Source organism: Peromyscus californicus, unplaced genomic scaffold, assembly GCF_007827085.1.
Source record: "Peromyscus californicus insignis strain IS unplaced genomic scaffold, ASM782708v3 Scaffold_19__1_contigs__length_69161282, whole genome shotgun sequence".
NCBI classification, from domain to species: Eukaryota; Metazoa; Chordata; class Mammalia; order Rodentia; family Cricetidae; genus Peromyscus; species Peromyscus californicus.
Genome location: NW_026294491.1, coordinates 6,065,508 through 6,088,611, shown reverse-complemented (window position 1 = coordinate 6,088,611; position 23,104 = coordinate 6,065,508). Strand labels below are relative to the sequence as shown.

Sequence of the window (23,104 nt, the reverse complement as noted above, 5' to 3'; positions counted from 1 at the left end):
AAAGAAAACCTTATTTAAAAAAATAAAAAAAATAGGCTGGGTGGTGGCAGCGCATGCCTTTAATCCCAGCACTCAGGGGGCAGAGCCAGGCAGATCTCTGTGAGTTCGAGGCCAGCCTGGTCTACAGAGTGAGATCCGGGACAGGCACCAAAACTGCACTGAGAAACCCTGTCTTGGAAAAACAAACAAACAAATAAATAAATAATAAAATAAAAAAATAAAAAGCTCACATGCCTACCTGCCAAGGCTATGTACAGATTCAATCAATGGCCACCCTCCTCCCCAGCCTCAGGGATGTAGGACCAGTGTGAGGTAACCCAGTCCCTGAGTAGAGATGTGTCTTGCCTTAGAGGACACAAGCAAAAGGTAGCAGGGCTGTGTGGTGGGCTGGACGCCACCTCCTGGGAGATGCTGCCCCCTAGTGTTGGCTGGGTGTGAATGGAAACTGTCAGTCACTGAGTGACCTTAGACAAGTCATACTCCCTTTCTTGGCCTCTCCCACCTCATCTCTATCTGTGGGTACTCAGACTGGTGTCAACGGGGTGATTCAGAGCTGAGGGTGTGGCTCCGGCCGGAAAAATGCCGTGTTGGCAACACGGTACACTCAGATCATGTTGAGACTCAGATCATGTTGAGAAGGAAAGGGTGAATGGAGCCTGAAGCCCTGAGTGCCAGTGGCAGGGTCCGGTCCTTGGACTGAAGAATAATGCCCCAGAGGAGGAATCAGTAGAGGCAAGCATTCTCTAGGCCTCCAGCCTATGGCCACAGTCCCTTCATCAAGATCCCCTCCCAGGGGATCCTTGCATCAAGGTCCCTCCCCAGCATTCACTCCGTGGGTGCTGGGAACTGAACCCAGGTCCTCTGCAAGAGCAGTAAGTGCTCTCAACTGCTGAGCAACTCCAACTCCAAGATCGAGTGTGTGTGTGTGTGTGTGTGTGTGTGTGTGTGTGTGTGTGTGTGTGTGTGAATGCAGGTGCCCTTGGAGGCCAGAAGAACCTTCTGGATCCCCTGAAGCTGTAGGTACAGGTGGCTTGCAGTTGTGAGCTGCCTGCTGTGGGCTCTGGGATCCCAACCCAGGTGCTCTGCAAGATCAGCAAATCCCTCCACTGCTGAGCTATCTCTCCAGCCCCTAAATTAATTTTAAAAATCAGTCTGAAGAATGGGTCCCGCTGCAGCATTCTCGCGTATACCGTATTTCCCCTCCTGTGTTCCTCTTCCCCATGCCGATTCCCCCCTTACCCCTCTCTATTTTCATACCTCGTGTATGCACCAGCCTTTCTTCCCCTTAAGACCTTCTTCCGGTCTCATGGTCCCCTTTCTAAGACCTAAATTGAAACCTAAATCCCCCTACATATATACATATTCAAAACTTTTCAAATCTGGGTCCTATGAATGAGAGGAAACATGCTGTGTTTGTCTTTCTTCTGAGTCTGGCTTATTTTGCTGAACGCAATGACTTCCACCCATTTTCATGCAAATGTGATGACTCCATTGTTCCTCGTTGATTCCTAAGAGTCCTCTGCGTATGTAACACATTTTCTATGTCATTCATCTGTTGATGGACACCGAGGCCGGTTCTGTCGTCTGATTAACGGAGATGGTGCAGCAGTGCACATGGGTGTGTAGGTACCTCTGTGGTGTCCTGGTGTGTGACCAGGGGGTGGCCTATCTGAGCTGTACCGCAGCTCCATTTTCAGTGTTTGAGGAACTTCTATCCTGGTTTCCACAGAGTTCACTTTCTCCCCAGCTGTGAACCTAGTCTTCTTTCCTCACATCTTGGAAGCATTTGTTTGCTTTTTTTTGTTTGTTTGTTTGGTTTTTTTGTTTGTTTGTTTTTTATTTTTCAAGACAAGGTTTCTCTGTGTAGTTTTGGAGCCTGTCCTGGATCTCACTCTATAGACCAGGCTGGCCTCGAACTCACAGAGATCCGCCTGTCTCTGCCTCCTGAATGCTGGGATTAAAGGTGTGGGCCCCTTTCTCAAGATGTATTTATTTATTTATTTTGACTTTCAGTTTTTGTTTTTGTTTTTTTAAAGAAAGCATTTTGGTTGTTTTTTGTTTTTTGTTTTTTTTTTTTTTAAGATTTATTCCTTTATTATGTATACAGTGTTCTGCCTACATGCCAGAAGAGGGCACCAGATCACATTACAGATGGCTGTGAGCCACCATGTGGTTGCTGGGAATTGAACTCAGGACCTCTGGAAGAACAGCCAGTGCTCTTAACCACTGAGCCATCTCTCCAGCCCTCTTGACTTTCAGGGCTTTTTTTTTTTGTTTTTTGTTTTTCGAGACAGGGTTTCTCTGTGTAGCTCTGGAGCCTGTCCTGGACCTCACTCTGGACTTTTAACATCCGAGAAGTAGAACATGGTTAGCTACCTTATTCAAGCACTTGTGACGTCTGGCACACTCTATTTTGCACTCATGTACTCCCCCCTCCCCCTTAAAGATGAGCTGTTGGGGGCGGGGCTCGACTGTTGGTTTGTCTCTAACGAATTTGACTCTTGGAAGATGTTCAGCATTTGTTGAATGAATGAGCAAAGGCATGAATTTCTGGCCAGCTTGGTTCTCACAGGGGTAACAACAAGGGGTTAGGGGATTTTAAAAGCACTCCACTACTGCCCAGTACTAAATCAACTGCTAGGCTCAAGACAGGGTAAATGTAAACGTGTTTTCTCCATATTTATTTATTTGCTGGGGGTGGGGGCATACAGGCATGCCTGGCACATGTGTAGAGGTCAGAGGACAATATGCAGGGGTCAGCTCTCTTCTTCCGTCTTGTGGGGTCTAGGCTTGGTGACAAGCACCCTTACCTGCAGAGCCCTCTTGCTGGCTCCAAGCATCCCCCCTTTTTATGTTAGAAGGGGTGGGGCCAGACAGAGGTGCCCATTTCATCGCTGTGTCTCCCCCCACTCTCCTCTCCTTTCTCTGCCTTCGTTTCACTGAGCCCATGACTGGCTCTCATACCCACTGGCTGTGTGACCCGGAGACGGTCAGTGAACCTCTCTGTGTACATGTCCTCCTCAGCTGGAAAACGGGAGTCTTAGCTCATAATGATTGAGATAGTCCAGATAAAACACCCGGTGCATCCAGGTGTGGTGGCGCATGCCTGTAATGCCAGCACTCAGGAGGCAGAGGCAGGGGGTTCTCTGTAAGGTCAGCTTGATCCACACAGCCAGTTTCAGACCAGCCAGGGCTACAGAGCCACACAGTACGACCCTGACTCAACACACACACACACACACACACACACACACACACACACACACACACACGGGCATGCGCACGCGCACAGAGGCCCCCTGGGATCTTATGGCTGTGACCACGGTCCCGCTGGCTTTGGCAGGTACCTGGGTATCTTTGTCTCCTCCCCAGCCACGCAGCCCAGTGCACACTGCGGTCCAGTGGAGGCCCCCCAAGTTCCCTTACCTCCCTCTTCCCAGACCAAGCAAACAGAAAACCTTGCTAGTAGACATGGACAGTGTTTAATTTTAAAGTTAGCTGGTGTCTATTTTCATCACAACTTTTCCAAAGCTTCCCAGGTGATTAATTCACAACCTGGGCTGATACCCTCACTAAGGTGCAAACAGTCCTTGGGGACCTGGGTCTCCTCATAATTTATTGATTTTTTTTATTTGCTTGTTTTTGTTTTTGTTTTGTTTATCCTGGAGACAGGGTTTCTCTGTGTAGCCCTGGGTGGACTGGAACTCGCTCTGTAGCCCAGGCTGGCCTCAAACTCAGTGATCCACCTGCCTCTGCCTCCCAAGTGCTGGGATTAAAGGCGTGCGCCGCCGCCGCCGCCGCCGCTGCCGCCGCCGCCGCCACCACCACCACCTGTTTTACCACCACCTGGCTTATTTTGAATTTTTTTTGTGTGTGTGCAGGGTCTCATGTAGTCCAGGCTGGACTCTAACTCACTACGTAGCCAAGGGCAACCTTGAACTTTTGTCCTTCTTCCTCTACCTAATTTCGGGGATCACAGGCGTGCATCACTATGGCCGGCTTGTGACATGCTGAGGACTCGACCCAGGGCTTCACGTGTGCAGTTACAACTTTGGTCACATGTCCCTGTTTCGGCAAAGAAGAACTCACGGCTCAGGGACCCCCATCCCCCAGCCAGCCGGGACACTTGGTTGTGTTTTCCTGAAGGAAAGGATCCGAATCTACTGGATGCAGAGTCAGGATGAACATCTGGACATAGATGACAGAATGGGTCGGAGTAACCCAGCAGGGGGCGGAGTCACAGAGCGGCGGGGGTCAGCCCGGAAAGGCTGTCCTGGGCGAGGTTCCCGAAGAACAGCCAGCTGTGGTTCAGTCAGTCAGACATGTCCTCTTCGTCAGGCCCCTCAGGGGTCCAGCCACTGGCTGCACGCTTGATAGCCCTCACCCAGCGGCCCTGCAGCTCCTCAGACTCCGCTTTGAAGGTGAACAGCTGGCCTGACTGTTGCAGCTGGAAAACCCGAGGGTCCCCCTGGGGTCCTGCAGTCACCTGGTAGCCCAGCAGGGGGATGGAGGTGTGAGCCTTCATGTCCTGGTGGAGAAGAAAGCCATGGGCTACCGTGGCCCCACTTCAGCAGCTGCTCCCGACAGCCACACACCCCTGCTCACACCAGAAGCCCCCCCATTGGAGGGGGGCTGTCGGAAGATGGAGGAGGAAGAGGAGGGAAGAATGGGCCAGCCTGAGGGCAAAGTAGCTGAGGACTGTAGTCTGGGCTCATCTCCAAAACTCGATGACCTACACCTTGAGAATACCAAGTCCCCAGAGGGCCTCAGTTTCCCCATCTTTCCTGTAGGGCAAATAATATTCAAACCCCATTTTCCCCTACCCTGTGAGAATGAGGAGGCCTGAGTGGGGCAGGCATGGCATACCTGGGGGGCTGCGTAGACATACAGCACAAGGGGGTCATCTCGGGGGATCACACACCAGCCCCGGGGGCCGCTCCTGCCCGACTTGTCTCCCATGAGCTGCAGGAAGCTGCACATTAGACTCTGGTCGGGCCCTGCCAAGGATTCTTTCTGAAAGTGGAAAGGCCAGTCAGGGGACAGAGTGCCCACAAGGTGTCAGGAGACCAGACATCAGCCAGGGAACTTCACAGTCACTGCCATATTTTCTTTTGGAGACAGAGGCTCGCACAGCCCAGGCTAACCTAGAAGTTGGTTTGTATCAGGAGCTGACCTTGAACCCCTGATCCTCTTCCCTGCACCCCCAGATTCTGGGGTCGTAGGCACATGCCTCCACTCCTGACAGCCACTACCCTTAATTAAGCTTTGCACATTTCTACAAGGAAGCAGCAGGTCATCGTCTCTGGAGTTTGGAGACACCCCACCACATGGCCCTGGTTCACACAGCCAGCAGCTGGCAGAACTGCAGGATGGACTGGGTGTGCTTACAGGGGCAGGTGCCAGCACCAGGGCTGTCATCCTGAGCCACTCAAGGGACAGAGTGGGGCCTGCCAGGCATGCCACGCCAGGAGCAGGCGTTTTGCCCAGTCGGGGTCTGGTCCGAGGGGATACATGGAGTGGGAAGGGGCTGGAGTCTGCGAGAAGGTGCCAACTTGCTTGTGGGAATGAATCTCAGCTGATACAGGCCAGCTCTTCTCTCTTTTGCAAGGGACTGTGGGATGTCACTCTGGCCTTCCTGGCAGAGACAGGGTAGCTAGCGTCTGGGTTTTAACATTGCATTTGAGATTCAAAGATGAACATGACCAGTACCCACAGCGCGCGCTCATGGGATGGGAAGTGGTCCTGGGACGCCTTGAAGGTGTTACACAGATCACAGAGGAGACCGGATAAGAGCTGTGTGATATTAAGCGGGTCACCTCTCTGGGTTGGTTTTCCAAGGTCCCTTCCAGTTAGACCAGTGCCTGCAGTCTGCCTGACTGAGCCTGGGCATCCCCATCCACCACACAAGACCAGTGGCCCATCCCTCCCTTCACTTGGCGCAACTGCGGAGTGGGCCCTGGGAACGTGAACTGGGACAGATGCTCCTATTGGATGGGGACACAGGGAAGAGACTGGGTTGTAGCCTACAGTCCATACAGCTTCTGGCTGTTGTCAGACCTGGTGTGGTTGGACTGGAGGAGAGGGGCTGCCTGTTGCTGGTAAGGAGATGAGGGAAGGAGAGACAGGATGTTTCTCAGAACGTGGGAGCAAGAGTCTTCTGGGAAGGGGAGAGTAGGATGGATGCTGTCAGCCCTCACCTCCAAGATGCCTCTCCTCTTATCCTCCTTGCTGTCAGGGAGCACATGGCCGGTGAGAAACGTGTAGCAGGCCAGGCAGACTCGGTTGGGCCTGTTGCCGTCGTATTTCAGCTCTGCACGGTAGTCAGAGCACTTGGCACAGACCACCTGAGGGTGGAGCAGCAGGAGAAAGAAAGCACGGTGGCCACGGGAGCCCAGACAGGAGGCCGAGGGTTCAAGACCCAGCCTCACAGCCTACCCGACCACTTTCCCTCCATCAGCCTCTCGCCCGGGGCTGGGTCCTGGAGGGCTGGGCAGGACAAGCCACAACTGCCAGAACCTCACTGGCCCCGGCAAGGGCAGGACACCGCCGCCGTCTTCTGCTGACACAAGGACAAGGGCGGGGTGACTCAGAGGAGAAAGTGACTTGGTGAGGTCACACAGCTAGCTGACAGTCCAGGCGCTCTCCGCGTCTTGACGGTCCCACGGTTTAGAGAGCTAGGGATGTGGCTTGCCCGGCACGCACAGAGCCCGGGGTCAAATCCCTGGTATCACATGAAGCAGGTGCTGTAGCGCACACCCAGGATCCCAGCGTCTGTGTGGCGGAGGCGGGAGGTTAAGATGTCCAAGGCCACATTGTATTTACAAGAAAAAAAGTTTCCTTGCACGTTCTGTGTGTTTTATGGCGACAGCCGCAATTGAGTGGAGGGACACAGAGCGGGGAAAAGTTCAAGGCCAGCCTGGACTCTGTGAGACCGTATCTCAAAAACAAAAACAAACAAACAAACAAAAAACCCCACAAAAAAAAAAAAAAAGCTGTAAGTCTGTCGTGCTATAGAACGGAGGGGCAGGAGTACTCTGGGGTCCAGCCACCCCAGCTCACCCCTAAAGGTGCATAAGGATATTTAGTGATACTGAGGAAGGATGAGTGGGGAGGTATGGAGAGAAACTCCGGGTGCTGAGTGTGACTGAGGAAGGCGGGTGCCATGGGCATGGTGGGTGTGGCTACTCTCAGGGAGTCACTGCGTACCCCGCCCTCACAGGGTGCCCGAGGCAGAAAGGGTAGACAGAAACTGGCAGCTGAACACGAAACGAAAGGGTGACTCACTGGCTCCCCAAAAGAGGACGGGCACGGGCCTCAGACACCCTGGAGTCAGGATGAGGACACTCAGGGCCTGGGCGCCTTGGGAGGAGAGTATGCTTTTATGGAGGGATTTAAACATTTGTTTCTATTTATGTGCATATAGGTGTCTGTGTGAGTGTGTGCCACATGCATGTGGGTGCTTGTGGAGGCCAGAAGAGGGTGACAGATCCCCTGGAGTGCAGTCCTCTGCTAGCACTCTTAAGTACTGAGCCAACTCTCTCTTGCCTTTATTGAGACATTAGTTTCATATAACCATCCAATATTTATTTTTTTCTTCATCAACCTTACTTGCTTTTCTGAGGCAGGGTCTCATGCAGCCACATTCCAGGTTGACCTGGAACTTCTGGTTCTCCTACTTCCGACTTCCATGTGCTGAGATTACACATACACACATACACACACACACACACACACACACACACACACACACACACACACGTACCAGTACATTTGGTTTTGTGTTAAGTTGTTATTATTACTTTTACACTCAGCGTGTGTGAGCATGAGTGCGTGTGTGTATGCTCACACACCCTGTATCATGGCACAGGTGTGGAAGTTGCGGTAACTTTACAGGAGGCAGTCTTTTCCTTCTTCTATATAAGTTCCGGGGATCGAACTCAAGGCTTGATGGAAAACGCTATCATCCTCTGAGCCATCACAATGGCATATTGTTGTTTTTTCAAGATTTATGACTGTGTTCTTCTCTGTAGCTCAGGCTGGCTATGAACCCCCGATCCTCCTGTTTCCCCTCCCAAATGCTAAAAGTATACCTTGGGACAGGTGGGGAAACTGAGGCCTGCTCAAGAAGGTGGAGCTCACAACACGGAAGAGAAGGGGGTGCTGGAAGGATGGCTCAGAGGTTAAGAGCACTGACTGCTCTTCCAGAGGTCCTGAGTTCAATTCCCAGCAACCACATGGTGGCTCACAACCATCTGTAATGAGATCTGGCACCCTCTTCTGTATGCATAATAAATAAATAAATCTAAAAAAAAGGGGGGGGAGAGAGAATGAAGTTGGGGTACATACTAGATGTGATGTGAGACTGGCTAGGTGGTGGGTGGGTGGTGGTGGTGGGTGGGTGGGTGGGGTGTGGAAAGTTGGTCAGGACTGGGATCCAGCTGGGGCCTGATGTTGGAGGCAGGAATGGCATGGGCAAAGGCAGGTCCCGGTCCCGTCCCCGGTCCCTGCAGGTGTACTCACATAGCCACAAGCCCGGCAGTGGTGGCGCCGACGCGTCAGGGCATTGAAGGGCTCCTGGCAGCGCATACACATGGTCACCATCTTGTCTCGGACCCACTGAGGCGCTCGGAGGCCCAGTTCCTCTGCCTGTGGCTGGGGGAGGAGAGCAGCTGGCTGAGTGGGCACTTCACGGCCTCTTGCGCCCCCTCTTCTGCCTGAGGTAGTTTACCTACTAATCTTCTTACTGTATAGGTCAAGAAGCAGGCCCAGGACGGTCCAACAACTCTAGATCATCACCCCGAAAGCCAGAGTTCAGGGCTGAGATCCGGCCTTACCCACTCTCCCCGCTTCTCTGACACTCTCGGATCCAGTTGTGAGGCCTTGGCTGGACAGGGGTCTTCCCTGACCTCACACAGCTCTGCTCAAGGCTCCAACAGCAGAAAATTTTGAAACAGGGTCTCACTATGTAGACCTAGCTGGCCTCAAACTCACAGAGCTGGGATTAAAGGCCTGTTGCCCTGCCTAGCTAAAGGCAGAGATTTTTATTTTTGAAGGTTCTTGTTGAGTTAGGGTCTCATGTGGCCCAGGTTGGCCTTGAACTCACTAAGTATCAAAGACAACCTCCTGTCTCTCCCTCCAACACACCTGGCTCAGAGACAGATTTTGCTAACTAGGAAACTCCGGCGCTGGGCCACCGAGGGTGATGTTGGTTGGAAGAGTGTCCTTGAGACTCTTCATGTCAGTCCTGGGAGGGGACACTCTCTGTTCCTGACACTGCGTCTTGGAGTGAAGAAGTTCCTATTACCTTGGGCTCCTCTGTGTCCCCCTGAGGTCCCTGGACAGCAGCCTTGAAGGTTTCACTCCGCTTCTCGACTTGGTCAATAGCTGCCTGGCAGGCCTGAGTGGAGGTGGGGGTGAGAGGTGAGGGCTGTCCAAGGTGTCTTACCCGTAGCCAACACATTTTGCTAAACGTGCCTGCACCAGGCCCAGACTGTCACTACATGAAGGAGAAGCCCAAGGTAATAGGAAGTCAGATAATACACGTCAAAACTGAGTCTCAAAGAGGTTATAGGAGTTGCGACAGACTACCCAGCAAGGCAGTGGGACACACAGGAAGAGTGGGCAGCTGGGCACACCCAAGTGTTGGAGCACACACACACTCTTTTTCTCCTTCCTCCCCAGTAGGCTAGGCTCATACTCCCCTGGAGGTGTCCATACCTGCACCCAGGAAATCATTTCCTCTCTGGACCTGCTCCAAAGGAAAGAGAACACAATGCAGAGGACAGTACCCACCCGCCCTGTCCGAGGGTCTCCCGTGGCTCCAGCCCGCCAGTGCATACCGGGCCTGCAGCTCCAGCGTGCGCTGCTTTCCAGACACCAGGAAGGAGTGTGGGAACTCGGCATCAGTCAGCTCCCGCACCTGCGGGGGGGTGGGGGGTGGGGGGGGGTGGATGAAGCATCAGACCCCAGCATGGCCGGCAGACCCCAGTACTGCCGGCAGGACCCCAGCACGGCGGTCAGACCCCAGCACTGCCAGCAGACCCCAGTACTGCCACCGGACCCCAGTACTGCCATCAGACCCCAGCACGGCCGTCGGACCCCAGGACTGCCGTCGGACCCCAGCACTACCGGCAGGACCAGCTCTAACCTGCTACGCAGGTGCGCATGCTCCTGGCCCCACAGGACTGGGACTGAAGGCTTCAGAATTTTGTCAGAAGCATCGAAGCTGACCCGGTGTGACATGGAGGGACAGTTCCAAAGAGTCACCAGAAATAGAAACTGGACCTCAAAATAAGAGGAGCCTATGGATGTTTACTGGACTGTTTTCATGGCTTAAATATTTCCATAATAAAAAGCCCGTCATTCTCAGAGGAATCCTGGGAAGTGGATCTCATCCTTATTTACATGGCACTGGGTCTGGAAGATCAGAACAGGCTTGAGACCTGCCTGAGGTCACACAGCATTTAAGGAGGCAAAACGAGGCACCTAACATTGGGTTTCTGCCATCACCCCCACCCCTGCCCCGCCCCAAAGTCAGCCAACTCAGACCTGCCCCAGGTACTGCACAGAGACTGACCCAAACTAAGACAGACCTCAAGCTCTAGAGCCTTCCTCTGGGGATTTTGTGCCTAAAGCCCGGCAGTATCCAGACTTCTCTGCACAGTCTGTTGCTTGGGAAAGGGCTAGGTGTGGTCTGGACCCTGTGTCCTGCCAGGGGAAAGCCTGTGATTGGTGGAGGCTGCACACAGCCACTGTGCACAAGGGATGAGTGGCAGAACCACTGCCCTGAAGCTCAGGCCGTTGGGTCCAGTGCAAAGGACAGCTGCCCTGGGCAGAGAAGGGCGAGGGACCAGCATGGGAGGCCTGGATAGACTCTGGATAGAACCCCTGTCAGAAAAGGTGGAGGCCCAAAGTTTGGGGTTCAGGGCAGGAAGGAATGGAGAACTTTGAGAGGAAAGGGGAACCCTGGGGAATTCCTGGCCTGGGTCAAGATGCCCTGGGATCCTCATTAGAGCCTTCGGTGTTTGGAGCTCTGTTGGGCCGCCCTCTCTAGTTCTGGCTCAACTCAGGGTCCTTCTATCCCACACAGTTCTTCGTGCCCATCACCAAAGGACTCCCTGCTTCAGAAGGCTTTCTTGGCATTTTTGGCCAACTGGCTCATCTCCGGATCTTGTTAGAACAAGACGTTTGACTGCCATCTGCTGGCCAGCTCTCACTATAAACGTGCAAGCTACGCCCTATCACCAGCTGGCTACCTCCGCGATGGGGTATACACTCCTGGTGCAGTATATATACAACATGTGTTTGGCTGGATTCGAGGTTCCTGAGTGGCATGCCTCTGTAGCCTCTCCTTTGCAGGACCAGCTCAGACCATGGACACAGTCACCTTGTGAGAACTATGTGGTCCTGGCACCGGGTCATAGGCCGGTAGAGCGACCAGGGTGGTTTAAGCCAGATTCCTTCAAACCTGACTCAGAAAATGGTTTCCATTTGCTGTAGGCTGCTCGGCACCCGCCATGCTCAACAACATCCAGCAGAGGGTACTGTGAGGCCAGCGAGACAGGCTTGCCGGATGGTGGCAGCCAAGAGCCGGCACACGAGGAATAGAGGAATATGTGGCCTTCTCAGACGCCCTTCTTTTTCTGAGGCAGGTTCTCATGTGATCTTGGCCGGCATTAACCTCATTATGTAGCCAAGGATGGCCTGGAACTCCTGACCCTCCCATAACCACCTGCCAAGTGCTGAACTGACAGGTGTGTGCCAGCACATCTGGGCTACTGGGTGCTGGCGAGCCAACCCAGGGCTCTGGGAACATTAGGCAAGCTCTCTACCAACTGAGCTACGTTCCGAACTCTGTTTTTTGAGGTGGTCTCTCTGTGTACCCCAGGCTGGCCTGAAATTCACAGTGCAATCCAGCATGTCCTTGGATTTGCAGCAATCCCCCTGTCTCAGCTTCCCAAGTGCTGGGATTACAGGTGTGAGCCACCACCATGCCGGGCTGTGAGTCTCCTTTGGTCTATGTGGGTTGTTTCCTTTTCTCCCTCTTCCTCCTCCTCCTCCTCCTCCTCCTCCTCCTCCTCCTCCTCCTCTGAGGGGTTTCACTATGAGGCCCTGGCTAGCCTGTAACTCGCTATATAGACCGGTCTAGCCTAAAATTCACTATATAACAGATACTCAGTCTAGATTCAAGCTCACAGAGATCTGCCTGCCTCTACCTCCCAAGAACTGAGATTAAAATCGCGCACCATCATACCCAGCCCTGGTGTCTATTTCTTGTCTTCATCATTTGAACTCTGCCACTCTCTCTAGACTGAGTCTGTCCCTCCAATAGCCTTCTCTTACCCATAGTTTTGTCTACCTCCTCCATCTCACTCACCAAAGGCCTTAGACACGCCTGCTCCCACTCTGGCCTCTGAGACTCTCTGGCCATCTCAGGATGGAGGCTAGAAGCCTCAGGTAGGGGCTGCACACTTAAAAGACTGCAGCTAACTCAGGGGAGACACTATAAACCGTCAGATGGTGTTCTGGAGATCTTCATGGGGATGGGAACAGCGGTGAGATCCTAGGCTCCAGACTCAGTACCTCTGAGCTTTTCTGTCTGAATTGGGCACTGTAATCAGGGTCTGCTACCTGACTTCATGGTCCCTCAGGGTTGGGATTACAGGGGTGCCCCGCTCCACCTGGTTTGAGAAGTGTAGGGGAATGGGATTCAGGGTTTCATGTCTGATAGCTAGGTAAGCACTCTACCAATTGAGCCTCATCCGCAGCCCTATAACTGTCTTTAGAAGATAGAAAGACACCTCATCCAAGGATGATAATACCCTGCCTCAGAGGGCTGTGGAGAGGGTCTGATGGGAGGTTGCAGGGCTTGCCTCGTTCATTTGAGTTCCATTCTAGACAAGGATACCTCCAGCCCGGGGCCAGGCCAGCCTCGCTCTCCAATCCTGTTCACACATCAGCATGTGGGTAGGAGTATCAGGGTCCCTTGGGGTTGCTTAGAAATGCAGGACCCTGGGGATGGGGTAAGACTTAACAGAATGCTTGCCAACCATCCCAGGCAATAGGTCCATCCCCAGCAACACACAGTACAGCGACCCACACAGTAAAGTGACCCACACAGTAGAGCACACACCCACCAGGCTGCCAGGTCCACCCGGGTCTGCCAACTCAGAACATTGCCCACACATTAGCATTTGGACAACAACAGTGTAGATAACAAGGAAAACACTATGAAGTTGCCAAGGTTAGAATTAGCCAGGCTGCCCTCCCTCACAAGGGCCAGACAGCAGAGCTCTGCCCACATTTCCCACCAGGGACCTGCTCTGCTCCCTGCCACCACTGTTACCCACCCTGGGCCCTCTTTGGAGGGTGGCTCACCTTCATGCCAGCCACATCGATGCGGGTCCGAACCTGGAACTGGGCACCCACTTGGAGGACGCGGGGTATACAATAAAGCAGCATGTTGTTGAACTGGGAAGACATGGGCAGTATGGGCAGCAGCTCAGGGTCTCTTGGGTGACCTGGCCACTACCTCTCCCCTGCCCTCTGAACACATCCTGGGCTGGCTCACAGGTCATCACAGGTGATCTCGGAAGGGGTGAGGATGTGACCGTCTAGTCCCCAATTGCGCCCATCAGTTCTGAAGGGTCCCACTACCATGGACACTAGGGGGCCAAAGCAGCCCAAGGAGCCTGAGAGCTGACAGAGGGGTATAGACCTTGAGGTAGCAATCCTGCGGGATGGCAGGAGACCCTGGTTTTTCCAGGGTCAGCCCAGCAGATCTTCCTGGCAGCTAACTTAATTCCCTCATGCTGCACTGTCTTTAGAGGAGTAGCACAGACTTTAAAAGCAGCCAGGGCTCAGACTCTGATTTCTGCTTCCCGGGGCACACGTGACAGGGAAGCCCAGCAGCCCCTACCAAAAACAGGTAGCGTTCCATCGGGTCGCTGCGGCGGAAAGAGATCTTGAGTACAGGGCCCTCTCGGAGCAGGGTGTTGGAGGGGTCCACGATGTCATCCTCCAGGCCCAGGCGCTGGTACACCTCCCACAGGCCCTGCAGCCGTTCCTGGGGATGGGGCACACCTTCAGCCTATGCTGGCTGGGCAGGGTCCCAGCTTCTTGATAATGTGCCTGGTGGGGACGGGATGAGGCAGCCGAAGGCAAGGAGGCAGCGTGGGACAGGTACCCTGGGCAAGATGAGTGGACACAGGACCAAGAGACAGGCTGTGTTCAGGGGATGCCCCCCCACACCCACCCCAAGGACGGCTGCTCACCATCTCTGCAATGGCTGCATTGGAGTGCTGTGCAGCCGAGAAGATCATGTCCAGCGCTTCTAGCAAGGGAGCAAGGCACCCGTTATTCCTGGAGACCTGCAGCCTGGGGCTGGGGCTCCACGGTACGGCCTGGGGGACCTGCCATAACCATCACCAGGCACAGCCCTGCCCATGCAGGCCAGCATAGTGAGTGTCTAGAAGGTGGTGGCCACCCAGGATAGGGACATTGAGGCCACCGGGAGGCTGTGTGAGTAGGTGTATGACTTCAGCGATTCTCTCTACTCCCAGAGCAAAGCCAGACCTAGAGGGTACACGTTTCAGATGTGGATTCAAATCCTAGCTCAGCTCCCTTCTGGGCTGTGTGACCCTGCCAAGTCACTTAACCTCTCTGGGCCTCACTGGCCTGCCAACTGCGGCTGTGGTGTGAATAACAGGTATGAAGTGCCAGTGATTTATGCAGTGATAGAAGGTCATCAGAACCATTTTTAGTAGGTGCTGGGTATACACATGGCAGTGGCCAGCCCCCTCCCGTGACCTCCCAGCTCCCTGGGGCCCATGGTGTCCTCACTCTGGGCGTCTGCACGGTCTGGAGCCTGGGCTGGCAGCTTCTGCACATATTCCTTGAGCAGCAGTTCGTACCGCGGGATTCTTTGCACTGGCTCCAGCATGTGGTGCTGCAGGGTCAGGCTGCCCGAGGCCTCGCTGCGCTTGGGGAGCAGGGAGCAGGGGCGGGAGGGTGAGGGAATGGAGAATTGGGGGCCAGGCCTGAACGGGGGGGGGGGGGGGCCTGGCCTGAGGATGTCCAAACCGCTTAGGGGAAAATGAGGCAGGCCCACCAGGTGGCCGTGCAGGCTCCGCCCCTGCGCCACTCACCTGGATGCGGGTGACCACCTCCTGGAAGGGCTGAGACTTGTCCATCCAGGTGGCCAGCAGCTCCGCTGCCCGCTCGAAATTCTTCACATACTCGCTGTACATCTTCAGGAACGGGGCCAGTTTCTGGATCACATCCCCAATGCGGGGTGTGGCTGTCCTGAGTCGGGGAGGGGATGCTCTCAGCCCGGCCACCTCCTCTCTCAGCTCCTGAGTCAGGTTGCCCAGGCTCCCCAGCCCCAAACAGCCTTTCCAGTACCCTTGGGGCAGGGGCAGGAAAGAGTGCCGCCCCGAGGGTCCGACCCCTCCTTAGACTCTGAGCTCCTGGTCCTTCGCTAGCCATGAGGTCCATGGAGATGGAAAGACTGCAGAAGACACAGTGTAGCTGACATTACAGGTCACGTGACAGTGCCGCCCACGACGGCTGCCTGTCTCAGCTCTAGGTATTCTAGCTGTGTGTGTCCTCGGGCAAGCTTCTCTGAACCCTGGTTTTCTACCCTGAAAAGACGGGAGGGACGCTGGGCGACCTTACAGGCTGGGGTCCATGCCCCCCCCTTTTGTTTCTTTTTGTTTGAGATAGGGTCTCATTACGTAGACCAGGCTGGCCTCCAACCCCCACACTCTTTCTCTTCTTAATGTTTATTTATTTATTTTTATTATCGTTGTGTGTGGTGTGTAGGGGTGCTGGTGGCACAGCACACTTGTGGGTGTTGGTGGACAATTTGGGGACTGAGTTCTCTTCTTTCCCTATAAAACCAGATAGAGAAACCCTGTCTCGGAAAAACAAACAAACAAATAAATAAATAAAATTTTAAAACAAACGAACAAACAAAACAACAACAAAAAAAACCCAACAGTGATTAAATCCAGGTCTGCGGGCTTGCTCGACAGTGCTTTTCTCATTAAACAGTCTCAGCAGCCCCCTGTCCTCTGCCTTTCCTCTTTTGAGTTACTTATTTTATGTGTACCAGGGTTTTGCCTGCATGTATGTATGTGCAGGTATGCATGCCTGGTGCCCACAGAGGCCAAAAGAGGGCCATTGGACCCCTTGTAACTGGAGCGGCACGTGGTTGTGAGCCAACATGTGGGTGTCGGGATCACGGTTTGGGCTTCTTGCCTAACGATGATGTGAACAGCACACAGCTGGCTGGAAAAACGTCCTGTTTACAGATGCCAAGATCAAGGCCAGGGCCCCACTCTGTGCCCAGTGACATCCATGGTCTCTTAAGCCACAGGACCTAGGATTGCCCCCCTTCTTCCTCAGCTGTGCAAGGAGCAGAGGCCTGTAGGAGACAGCCATGGCCGGAATCATACTCAAGCACCTGGGCCTCACAGGCCCCGCGCCCTGGGTCTGTGACCCCCAGTCAAGTTGGGGTGCTGAGACCTGTGACCTCACCAGTCATCCACACGTCGCTGCAGCTCCGGAAGGAAGAACTGTGAATGGAAGCAATAGATGGAGGAGATGTTGGAGAAGATGAGCCTCACCACGTCCTCAGGGAAGGCCTTGCTGCGGCCTGCCTCCTTCAGCAGCTCCTGGAAGAACACCTGTACAGGGAAACAGTCCCAGGTCATACCCTGCCTAAGAAGGGGCCACCATCCACCAGCCCTGCAGGCCCCCAGGGGACGGCACAGCTCCAGCAGAATCAGGTTTGCCTCCTCGCCACACCCCTGGGAGAGATGTCCGGGGAAGACTGGCTTCCGGCTACTTCACAGATGGGCAGACAAGCCAGGCAGTCCCTAGGACTTGGCCACGGGAACAAGGGAGACAGCCTCATCTGTGCCATCTGAGGCCGTGGGCTCCCCTTGGCTGACACGCCATAAGAAAAGTAGGGGTGCCTGGTGAGGGCAACCGATGGGGAAACCAGGCAGGGCTGCCGTATATGAGGCTGGCCAGGCCAAAGGCAATGCCTAAGGGGCTCAGTTCTGATGCTGCCCCAACCCCACCCAACAGGGTCAGTGGGTTGAGCCAAAGCCAAGCCCTGGGCTGGTGTCAGCGCTCCCGATATGGAAGGTGTTGGGGAGTCTCCACTAGCCTGGTCAAGCAGATGCAGGCGAGCCACGTAGGCCTGCTCGGTCTCCAGAAGCTCCCGCACGACCCTCTTCTCCTCGGGTTCCTACAGGGGTGGAGGAGAAGGGCGGACATCTTGACTTGCCACTCCTCAGAAGACACTGTGGCTGTGCCCGGTGAGCACACCCTCTGGTATTCCCGCCCTCCCACAGCACACCAGGTCTGGCCCTGGACCGCCTTTCTTAGAAGACAGCCTAGGGAGATGCCCAGTCCCTGGACTGAGCCTTAAGCTTAGGCCGCCTCCTTCTGGGCTCTCATAGTTTCCAGGAGCAAAGGAGCCACCGTGGAGGGGACCTGGCTGCCCGTTGGGGAGCTCGCTAGGAGGTCACACAGACCGGAAGACAGACCGGAAGACACACGGAGGAGAAGGGGCCTGGCTTCCCAGCTGAGCCACCCTCTGGCCCTTCAGGGCTCGGGAGCCATCAAGTTACATGAGGTCAGAAGGGTGGGCCACAAGCCCATGTGGTTTGTGACCCTATAAGCAGAGGGAGTGTTAGACCTATCAGAGCACACCAGAGATCCCAGCACTGAGGAAGTAGAGGCTGGAGAAGGTGAGTTTAAGGCCAATCTGGGCTACATTCTAAGATCCTGTCTTGAGGAGGAGGAAGAGGGAGAGGAGGGAGAAAGAGGAAGAGAGATGGAAGGCTGAGGGGTCCTTCTACCCACCCCCCATCGGAGCCAGCAGTCCTGAGACCAACTCCTCACCTGTGTCTCTGGTCCTGGGCTGGCCCCAGGCTGGCAGGATTTCCTCCAAGCCCCACTTGATAGCTTATTTTTGAGGGAGCTCAGATATGTCCTGCTGACTGTCCGGAGCTCAGACTTCAAGGCCTCCTCACCAGGAGGTGCCTCCCAAGGCCCCGGGGACAGGGGCGGCTGGTGTTCAGGGCTACAGGGCTGGTCATCAAGGCTATGGGGTTCAGGTATTGTTCCCACGGTCCTGCTAAGAACAAAGCACGCTTGAGGGTTCCCTCAGGGTGACTGGTGTGAGTCACTGGTGTTCATGGGCCCCCAAGGGCCTGGCACAGTGTAGAAACTTATCAAGACCTCTACATCTCAGCCCTCCTGCCTCCCTCTTTTTTGAGCCAGAATCTCGTGTGTCACAGGCTGGCCTTGACCCCCTTTATAGTGGAAGGTGACCTTGGACTCCTGGTCCTCCTACCTGGACCTCCCTAGTCTAGGATTATAGGCATGGACCACTGTGCCTGGTTTACATGGTGCGGGGGACAGAACCAGGGCTTTGTGCATGCTAGGCAAGGCTCTACCAACTGAACCATGTCCCTGCACCACCCACACCCTTCTGGGAGGAACTCCACCAGCCCCTGAATGAGTCACTGTGGACCGTTCTATTCTCTGGGGAACCATATACTTCCCTGTTTCAAATGCGACCAGGTCTAGAGAACCCTCCTTCGGCACACAGAAGCTTTTCAGGGGTTCCCTCGGGGTCACCCTCACATTTGGACTTCACCCCTGCTTTAATTTCTGTACCTGTCCTGATCAAGGGAAGATAGGAGCCATGGAGGACTCCAGAACAAGGACACAGATGCTAACGCTGGGGCCTTTCGGAGTAACCTACGCCCTTCACACCATTACCAGGGGACAAAGCCAGCCTGGGGAGCAGGGCCCCTGTCCCCCAGGTTGGACCGTCACAGGGCAATTAGCTGTGCTGCATAGACTGGTCCTGCAGGCCAGAGAAACCTGCATTGGCAGAGATATCCCTGTTAGGCATGCGCAGGGAAGCATGGTAGGCATTCCCATGAGAAAGACAGATCGGGAAATAGATGCTAGACAGGTAGCAGCCTCCAAAACCCCCAGAGAAAGAGCATCACCACATCCATGCTGCAGCGGTGGAAACTGAGGCAGAAAGGATGAGAACTCGGAAGTGGCACAGATGGGATTCAAATCAAAAGGGCTGGGGTCCAAACTTCCACAGTAAGGTACCTTTTCTCTTGAGAACTGAGGCGATTGCCCAGGTCACAGGGACTGATGGAGGTAGAAGGACTATTGGAGCCCATTCCAGGCACAGAAAACTGAGTTCCTTGGCTTCAGGGCCTGCAGCCAGCGAGGCCGGGGTAGGGTGAGGTGGTGGGGCGGAGTGTGTTGAGTATCATGTTTTCTCTTCTACATTTGGTTTCAGCTTCTGCATTTCTAAGCACTCAGGCCTGTGGCTGTTTCCTCCCCAGTGCTTAGTTTCAGATCAGCTAGGTGCCAAGGGTCCCATGGGAAGCCTGCCTGCTACCCCTCGGCTCAGTAGGCTGGCTCCCACACCCCTGAACATGGTTCTTGGGACCTACTCCTGTCTAGGGTTACTCCATTTGCAAGGCACAGCCTGGCACAGCTCAGTACCTCAAGGGCTAGCACCCACATGAGCGTACCCACCCTCCAGGACTCTGGCTGTGGTGGTCCCACGTCTGGGGTGGTGGGCCAAGCAGGGAGTGACAAGGAGCTGTCCTGGGTGCTGAATAGGATGCGTTTGCCCAAGCACGCGGTGAGTCAGGGTCAAGCTGCCAGAGCTTGAAACTACTACTGCTGGGGTGAGTGTAGGACTCCGTGTGGAAGCCCCAGGGGGCCTCCCTTGGCCTGCAGGCCCCCAACACAGCATGAAGGCCTTCCCAGGACATCTAAAACCTGTGGCCTCGCATCGTGGAAGGATGGAACATTTTATCATAAGCAGAAGTCTGTCCCTGCATCCTCCATAGGCCCCTAGGTGCTGCACTGTGTTCTCATGGCTCCCTAGGGCTGGGAGCACTGGTGGCTGAGCATTATGTATTGGCAGAGTCCCCACTCTGGGAACTGTCCTCCAGGGAAGAGAGCTGCCTCGCCCAGCATCTAGCAACTGGAGGCATGGGTGCCTCAGCTAGAACAGACTGTGGTGCATCCAGGTTCTGGAACTCCCTGGCACAAACAGGGCTCAGCCTCTCCCTCCACCTGCCCTTTCTCCCCTACCTCCCAGGTTCTGTTCCCCCAAAGCTTCCCCGATAAGCCTCCTGAGCCCAACCTCTGTCTGGGTGTGTGCTTCCAGAGGGCGGTACCACAGGCCTGTAAAGTGGCTCCATGTCTCGCACTCACACCCCTCCAGGACCACCTAAGACCCTCTCCCACACTTAGCTTTGTCCTTCCCCTTCAGATGCAAAGCCTCAAAAATGTAAAGAACCTGGTCCCACCCCCACCCCCACCCCCTCTTTCTTCTTTAAAGCTGGGAACAGAACAAGACACACCTTAGGACCATCAGGGTGAGACGTGAGGTATGGAAGGGAACTTAAGATGGTGGCGTGGTGGGCATGGCTCTGCTTTGCCCCGTCCAGTCCCATTTCATGTGGGTCCTGCCTCTTGCTCCCATTTCAATGGCAGTCACTTAACGGTGTCCTGGTTTGAGTGGGAAGTGTGTGTGTGTGTGTGTGTGTGTGTGTGTGTGTGTGTGTGTGTGTGTGTATGTGTGTGTGCTGGGGGTCTCCCAAGCATGTTGTTTGTTTACCCTGTCCAGCTCAGCACCCCAAGAGAAGTCTCCCGTACTGCCAGTCACCTGTCGTGGAGGGACCTGAGAGAAGGACCCAGAAGGACCTGGGTCCTCCTCGGGGCAGGACCCAAAGAGCCAGGCAAACAGAAGGGCTTGACCCCTCCCCCGCCACCTGTACCTGTTCTCAAACACAGCCACCAGGTTGCACACTGAGGCCTGCTTCTTCTCACTGGCATGCTCCATCCTGCAAGCCTGCAGGGTGGTCCTCAGCTACCCCAGAAGCTAGGAGGGAGGCACGGGCCAGCGCACTCCACACTTCCGGGCCTGGGGGCGAGGCGGGGCTAGGACAGCCTGGAATCTGAGGCCATCTCTCCAGACTGCCCTGCAGTGCGGCTCCTATTTTCGGAGTAAGAAAAGAGGAAGTGGTCCCAGCTACAGCTTGCCCTGTGGTGGGAGGAGCCTGTGGAGCTTTGCCCTGCCCTGCTGGCCTCTGACCTTTACCCCCTGGAGATGCCTACCCTGTTAGAGAAGGCAACAGGGGCTACAGGAAGTTTCCGGAGCTGGAGCCTGGACGGAGTAGCTTGGCCTGACTCCATCTTCTGTATGGGGTTCAGGGATTTTTTTTTTTTTTTTGGTACCATCCTCGGCATCTTTTCTTACATCTGGCCCTGTTCATGGCTGTAAGGAAACAGCTTCCTTGTTAAAAATGGATCATAGGGCTGGGAACGTAGCTCAGGTGGTAGAATGCTTGCCTGGCATGCAGGGAGCCCTGGCATGCAGCCTCAGCAGGGGCAGAAATGGGTGTGCGTGCGATGCATGCCTGTGGCGCCACTGGAGAGGTGGATGCAGGAGGAGAGTAATCCAAGGTCATCCTTGACTGTATAAATGGGTTAAAGCCAGCCTGGGCTACGTGAGACTTTGTCTCAGAAGAAAAGGGGGAGAGGTGCTGGTGGTGGTGGCATGGGCTTTGAGATGGCTTGGTGGGTACGGACACTTGCAGACAAGCCTGGCAGCTTGAGTCCAATCCCAGAGCCCCACACGGTGGAAAGGGAGAACAGGCTCTTTCTTTCTTTTTATTTATTTTCAGTTTTATGTGTGTGAGTGTGTGTGCACCACATGAGTGCTTGGTGCCCACAGAGACTGGAAAAAGGTGTTGGATCCCCTGGAGTTAGAGTTACAGATGGCTTTGAGCCACCTTGTGGGTTCCAGGAACTGAACCTGGGTTCTCTGTAAGAGTAACAAATGCTTTTAAACACTGAACTATCTCTCCAGCCAGAGACCAGACTCTTTCAAGTTGCCTCTGAGATCCAACCCCCTCTACACTGTTTCTTGTACCTCTCCCCTAAAAGAATCAATGTTGTTGGGCGGTGGTGGCGCCCACCTTTAATCCCAGCACTCAGGAGGCAAAGCCAGGCAGATCTCTGTGAGTTCGAGGCCAGCCTGGTCTACAGAGTGAGTTCTAGGACAGCCAGGGCTACACAGAGAAACCCTGTCTCAAAACAAACAAACAAAAACAAAATCACGGACTGTGAGGAGCTGCAGGGCGGGCCCTGGGTCCTCAGCTCCTCTCTGGATACTTTCGTCTTAATGGTGCTGATGTCACCCTGGTGCCCCAGGGGAGCAGCTGAAGATGACAATGGAAACAAGCTGACAGATCTCTTCGTGGTGACTCCCATAGCTGCCTTATGCAGTTCGCTCTGTTACCAGCTCCAGTTTCTACAAGAAACTGAGGCTCAGGGAGGTCAAGACACCTGTCTGAGGTCACCTATGTCCAAAGCCCAGGTGAGTGTCCTACAACTCCAGCCAAGTTCTGGGGAACCTGGAGGGCGCCCTTCACGCTGTCCCATCTGGTCCCCTGCCTGCCGACTCCTGATCCCCTCGGTCACTCGGTGCTTCGGGAACACATGACCGGTGCTGCTCATTCAAGCGGCCGTTCATCCATCGCTCTCCCACGGGGTCTGAGCCAGGACCGTCCACTGAAGTCAGTCTTTGTCCTCAGATCAAGTGTGAGTCATTCGGAGCCCAAAGCGCCTGGCACAGGTCCTGCTGCTGCAGCCGCGGCCTGGGGCCTCCTGCCCAGCAACCATGCGCCCTGCCTGAGTTTCCCTCAGCTGTGGTTTCCACCGAGGCCTGCCCAGTCCTGAAGCCCAAATCTCACTAACTTCAAACCCAGATCTTCTGCAAGTGGGTTTTTTTTCTTTTCTTTTTGTTTGTTTGTTTTGAGACAAGGTTTCTCTGTGTAGCCCTGGCTGTCCTGGAACTCTCTCTGTAGACCAGGCTGGCCTCGAACTCAGCGATTCAACTGCCTCTGCCTCCTGAGTGCCGGGATTAAAGGTGAGCGCCACCATCCCCTTGCATGGCAAGTGCTCTAACCACTGAGTCATCCATCCCTCCAGTCTCACAAGGCCAGTTTTACGCAGGCCTGAGAACTCGGAACTG

The 23,104-nt window shown here is 54.6% G+C and overlaps 1 protein-coding gene across 2 annotated transcripts; it reads right to left on the bottom strand.

Moving 5' to 3' along the window:
• Positions 1 to 3,463: 3,463 nt before the first annotated feature.
• On the bottom strand, positions 3,464 to 21,089 carry Fgd2 (FYVE, RhoGEF and PH domain containing 2). 2 transcript variants are annotated; one of them, XM_052744468.1, is made up of 16 exons: positions 20,844 to 21,089; positions 17,917 to 18,151; positions 17,177 to 17,257; positions 16,540 to 16,688; positions 15,147 to 15,303; positions 14,842 to 14,980; positions 14,274 to 14,332; positions 13,919 to 14,065; positions 13,378 to 13,470; positions 9,840 to 9,919; positions 9,718 to 9,748; positions 9,305 to 9,397; positions 8,521 to 8,652; positions 6,198 to 6,344; positions 4,867 to 5,013; positions 3,464 to 4,528 (listed from the first exon to the last, which is right to left on the bottom strand). In XM_052744468.1, the coding sequence occupies exons 1-16, from the start codon at positions 20,906 to 20,908 to the stop codon at positions 4,313 to 4,315; spliced, it is 1,971 nt and encodes a 656-aa protein (XP_052600428.1). In that variant the 5' UTR covers positions 20,909 to 21,089; the 3' UTR covers positions 3,464 to 4,312. The 2 variants fall into 2 exon arrangements, with proteins under 2 accessions (XP_052600428.1, XP_052600429.1); XM_052744469.1 differs by having other exon boundaries at positions 17,917 to 18,148.
• Positions 21,090 to 23,104: the final 2,015 nt, after the last annotated feature.

Bases quoted from the DNA above. Each gene is read 5' to 3' on its own strand.
- Fgd2 (XM_052744468.1), bottom strand. From the start codon at position 20,908: ATGGAGCATGCCAGTGAGAAGAAGCAGGCCTCAGTGTGCAACCTGGTG. The intron at 15,304-16,539 runs GTGAGGTCACAG...TCCCCGACTCAG, and splicing joins CAGCGACGTGTGGATGACTG to GACAGCCACACCCCGCATTG. The intron at 6,345-8,520 runs GTGAGTACACCT...CTCCACCCTCAG, and splicing joins ACTGCCGGGCTTGTGGCTAT to GTGGTCTGTGCCAAGTGCTC.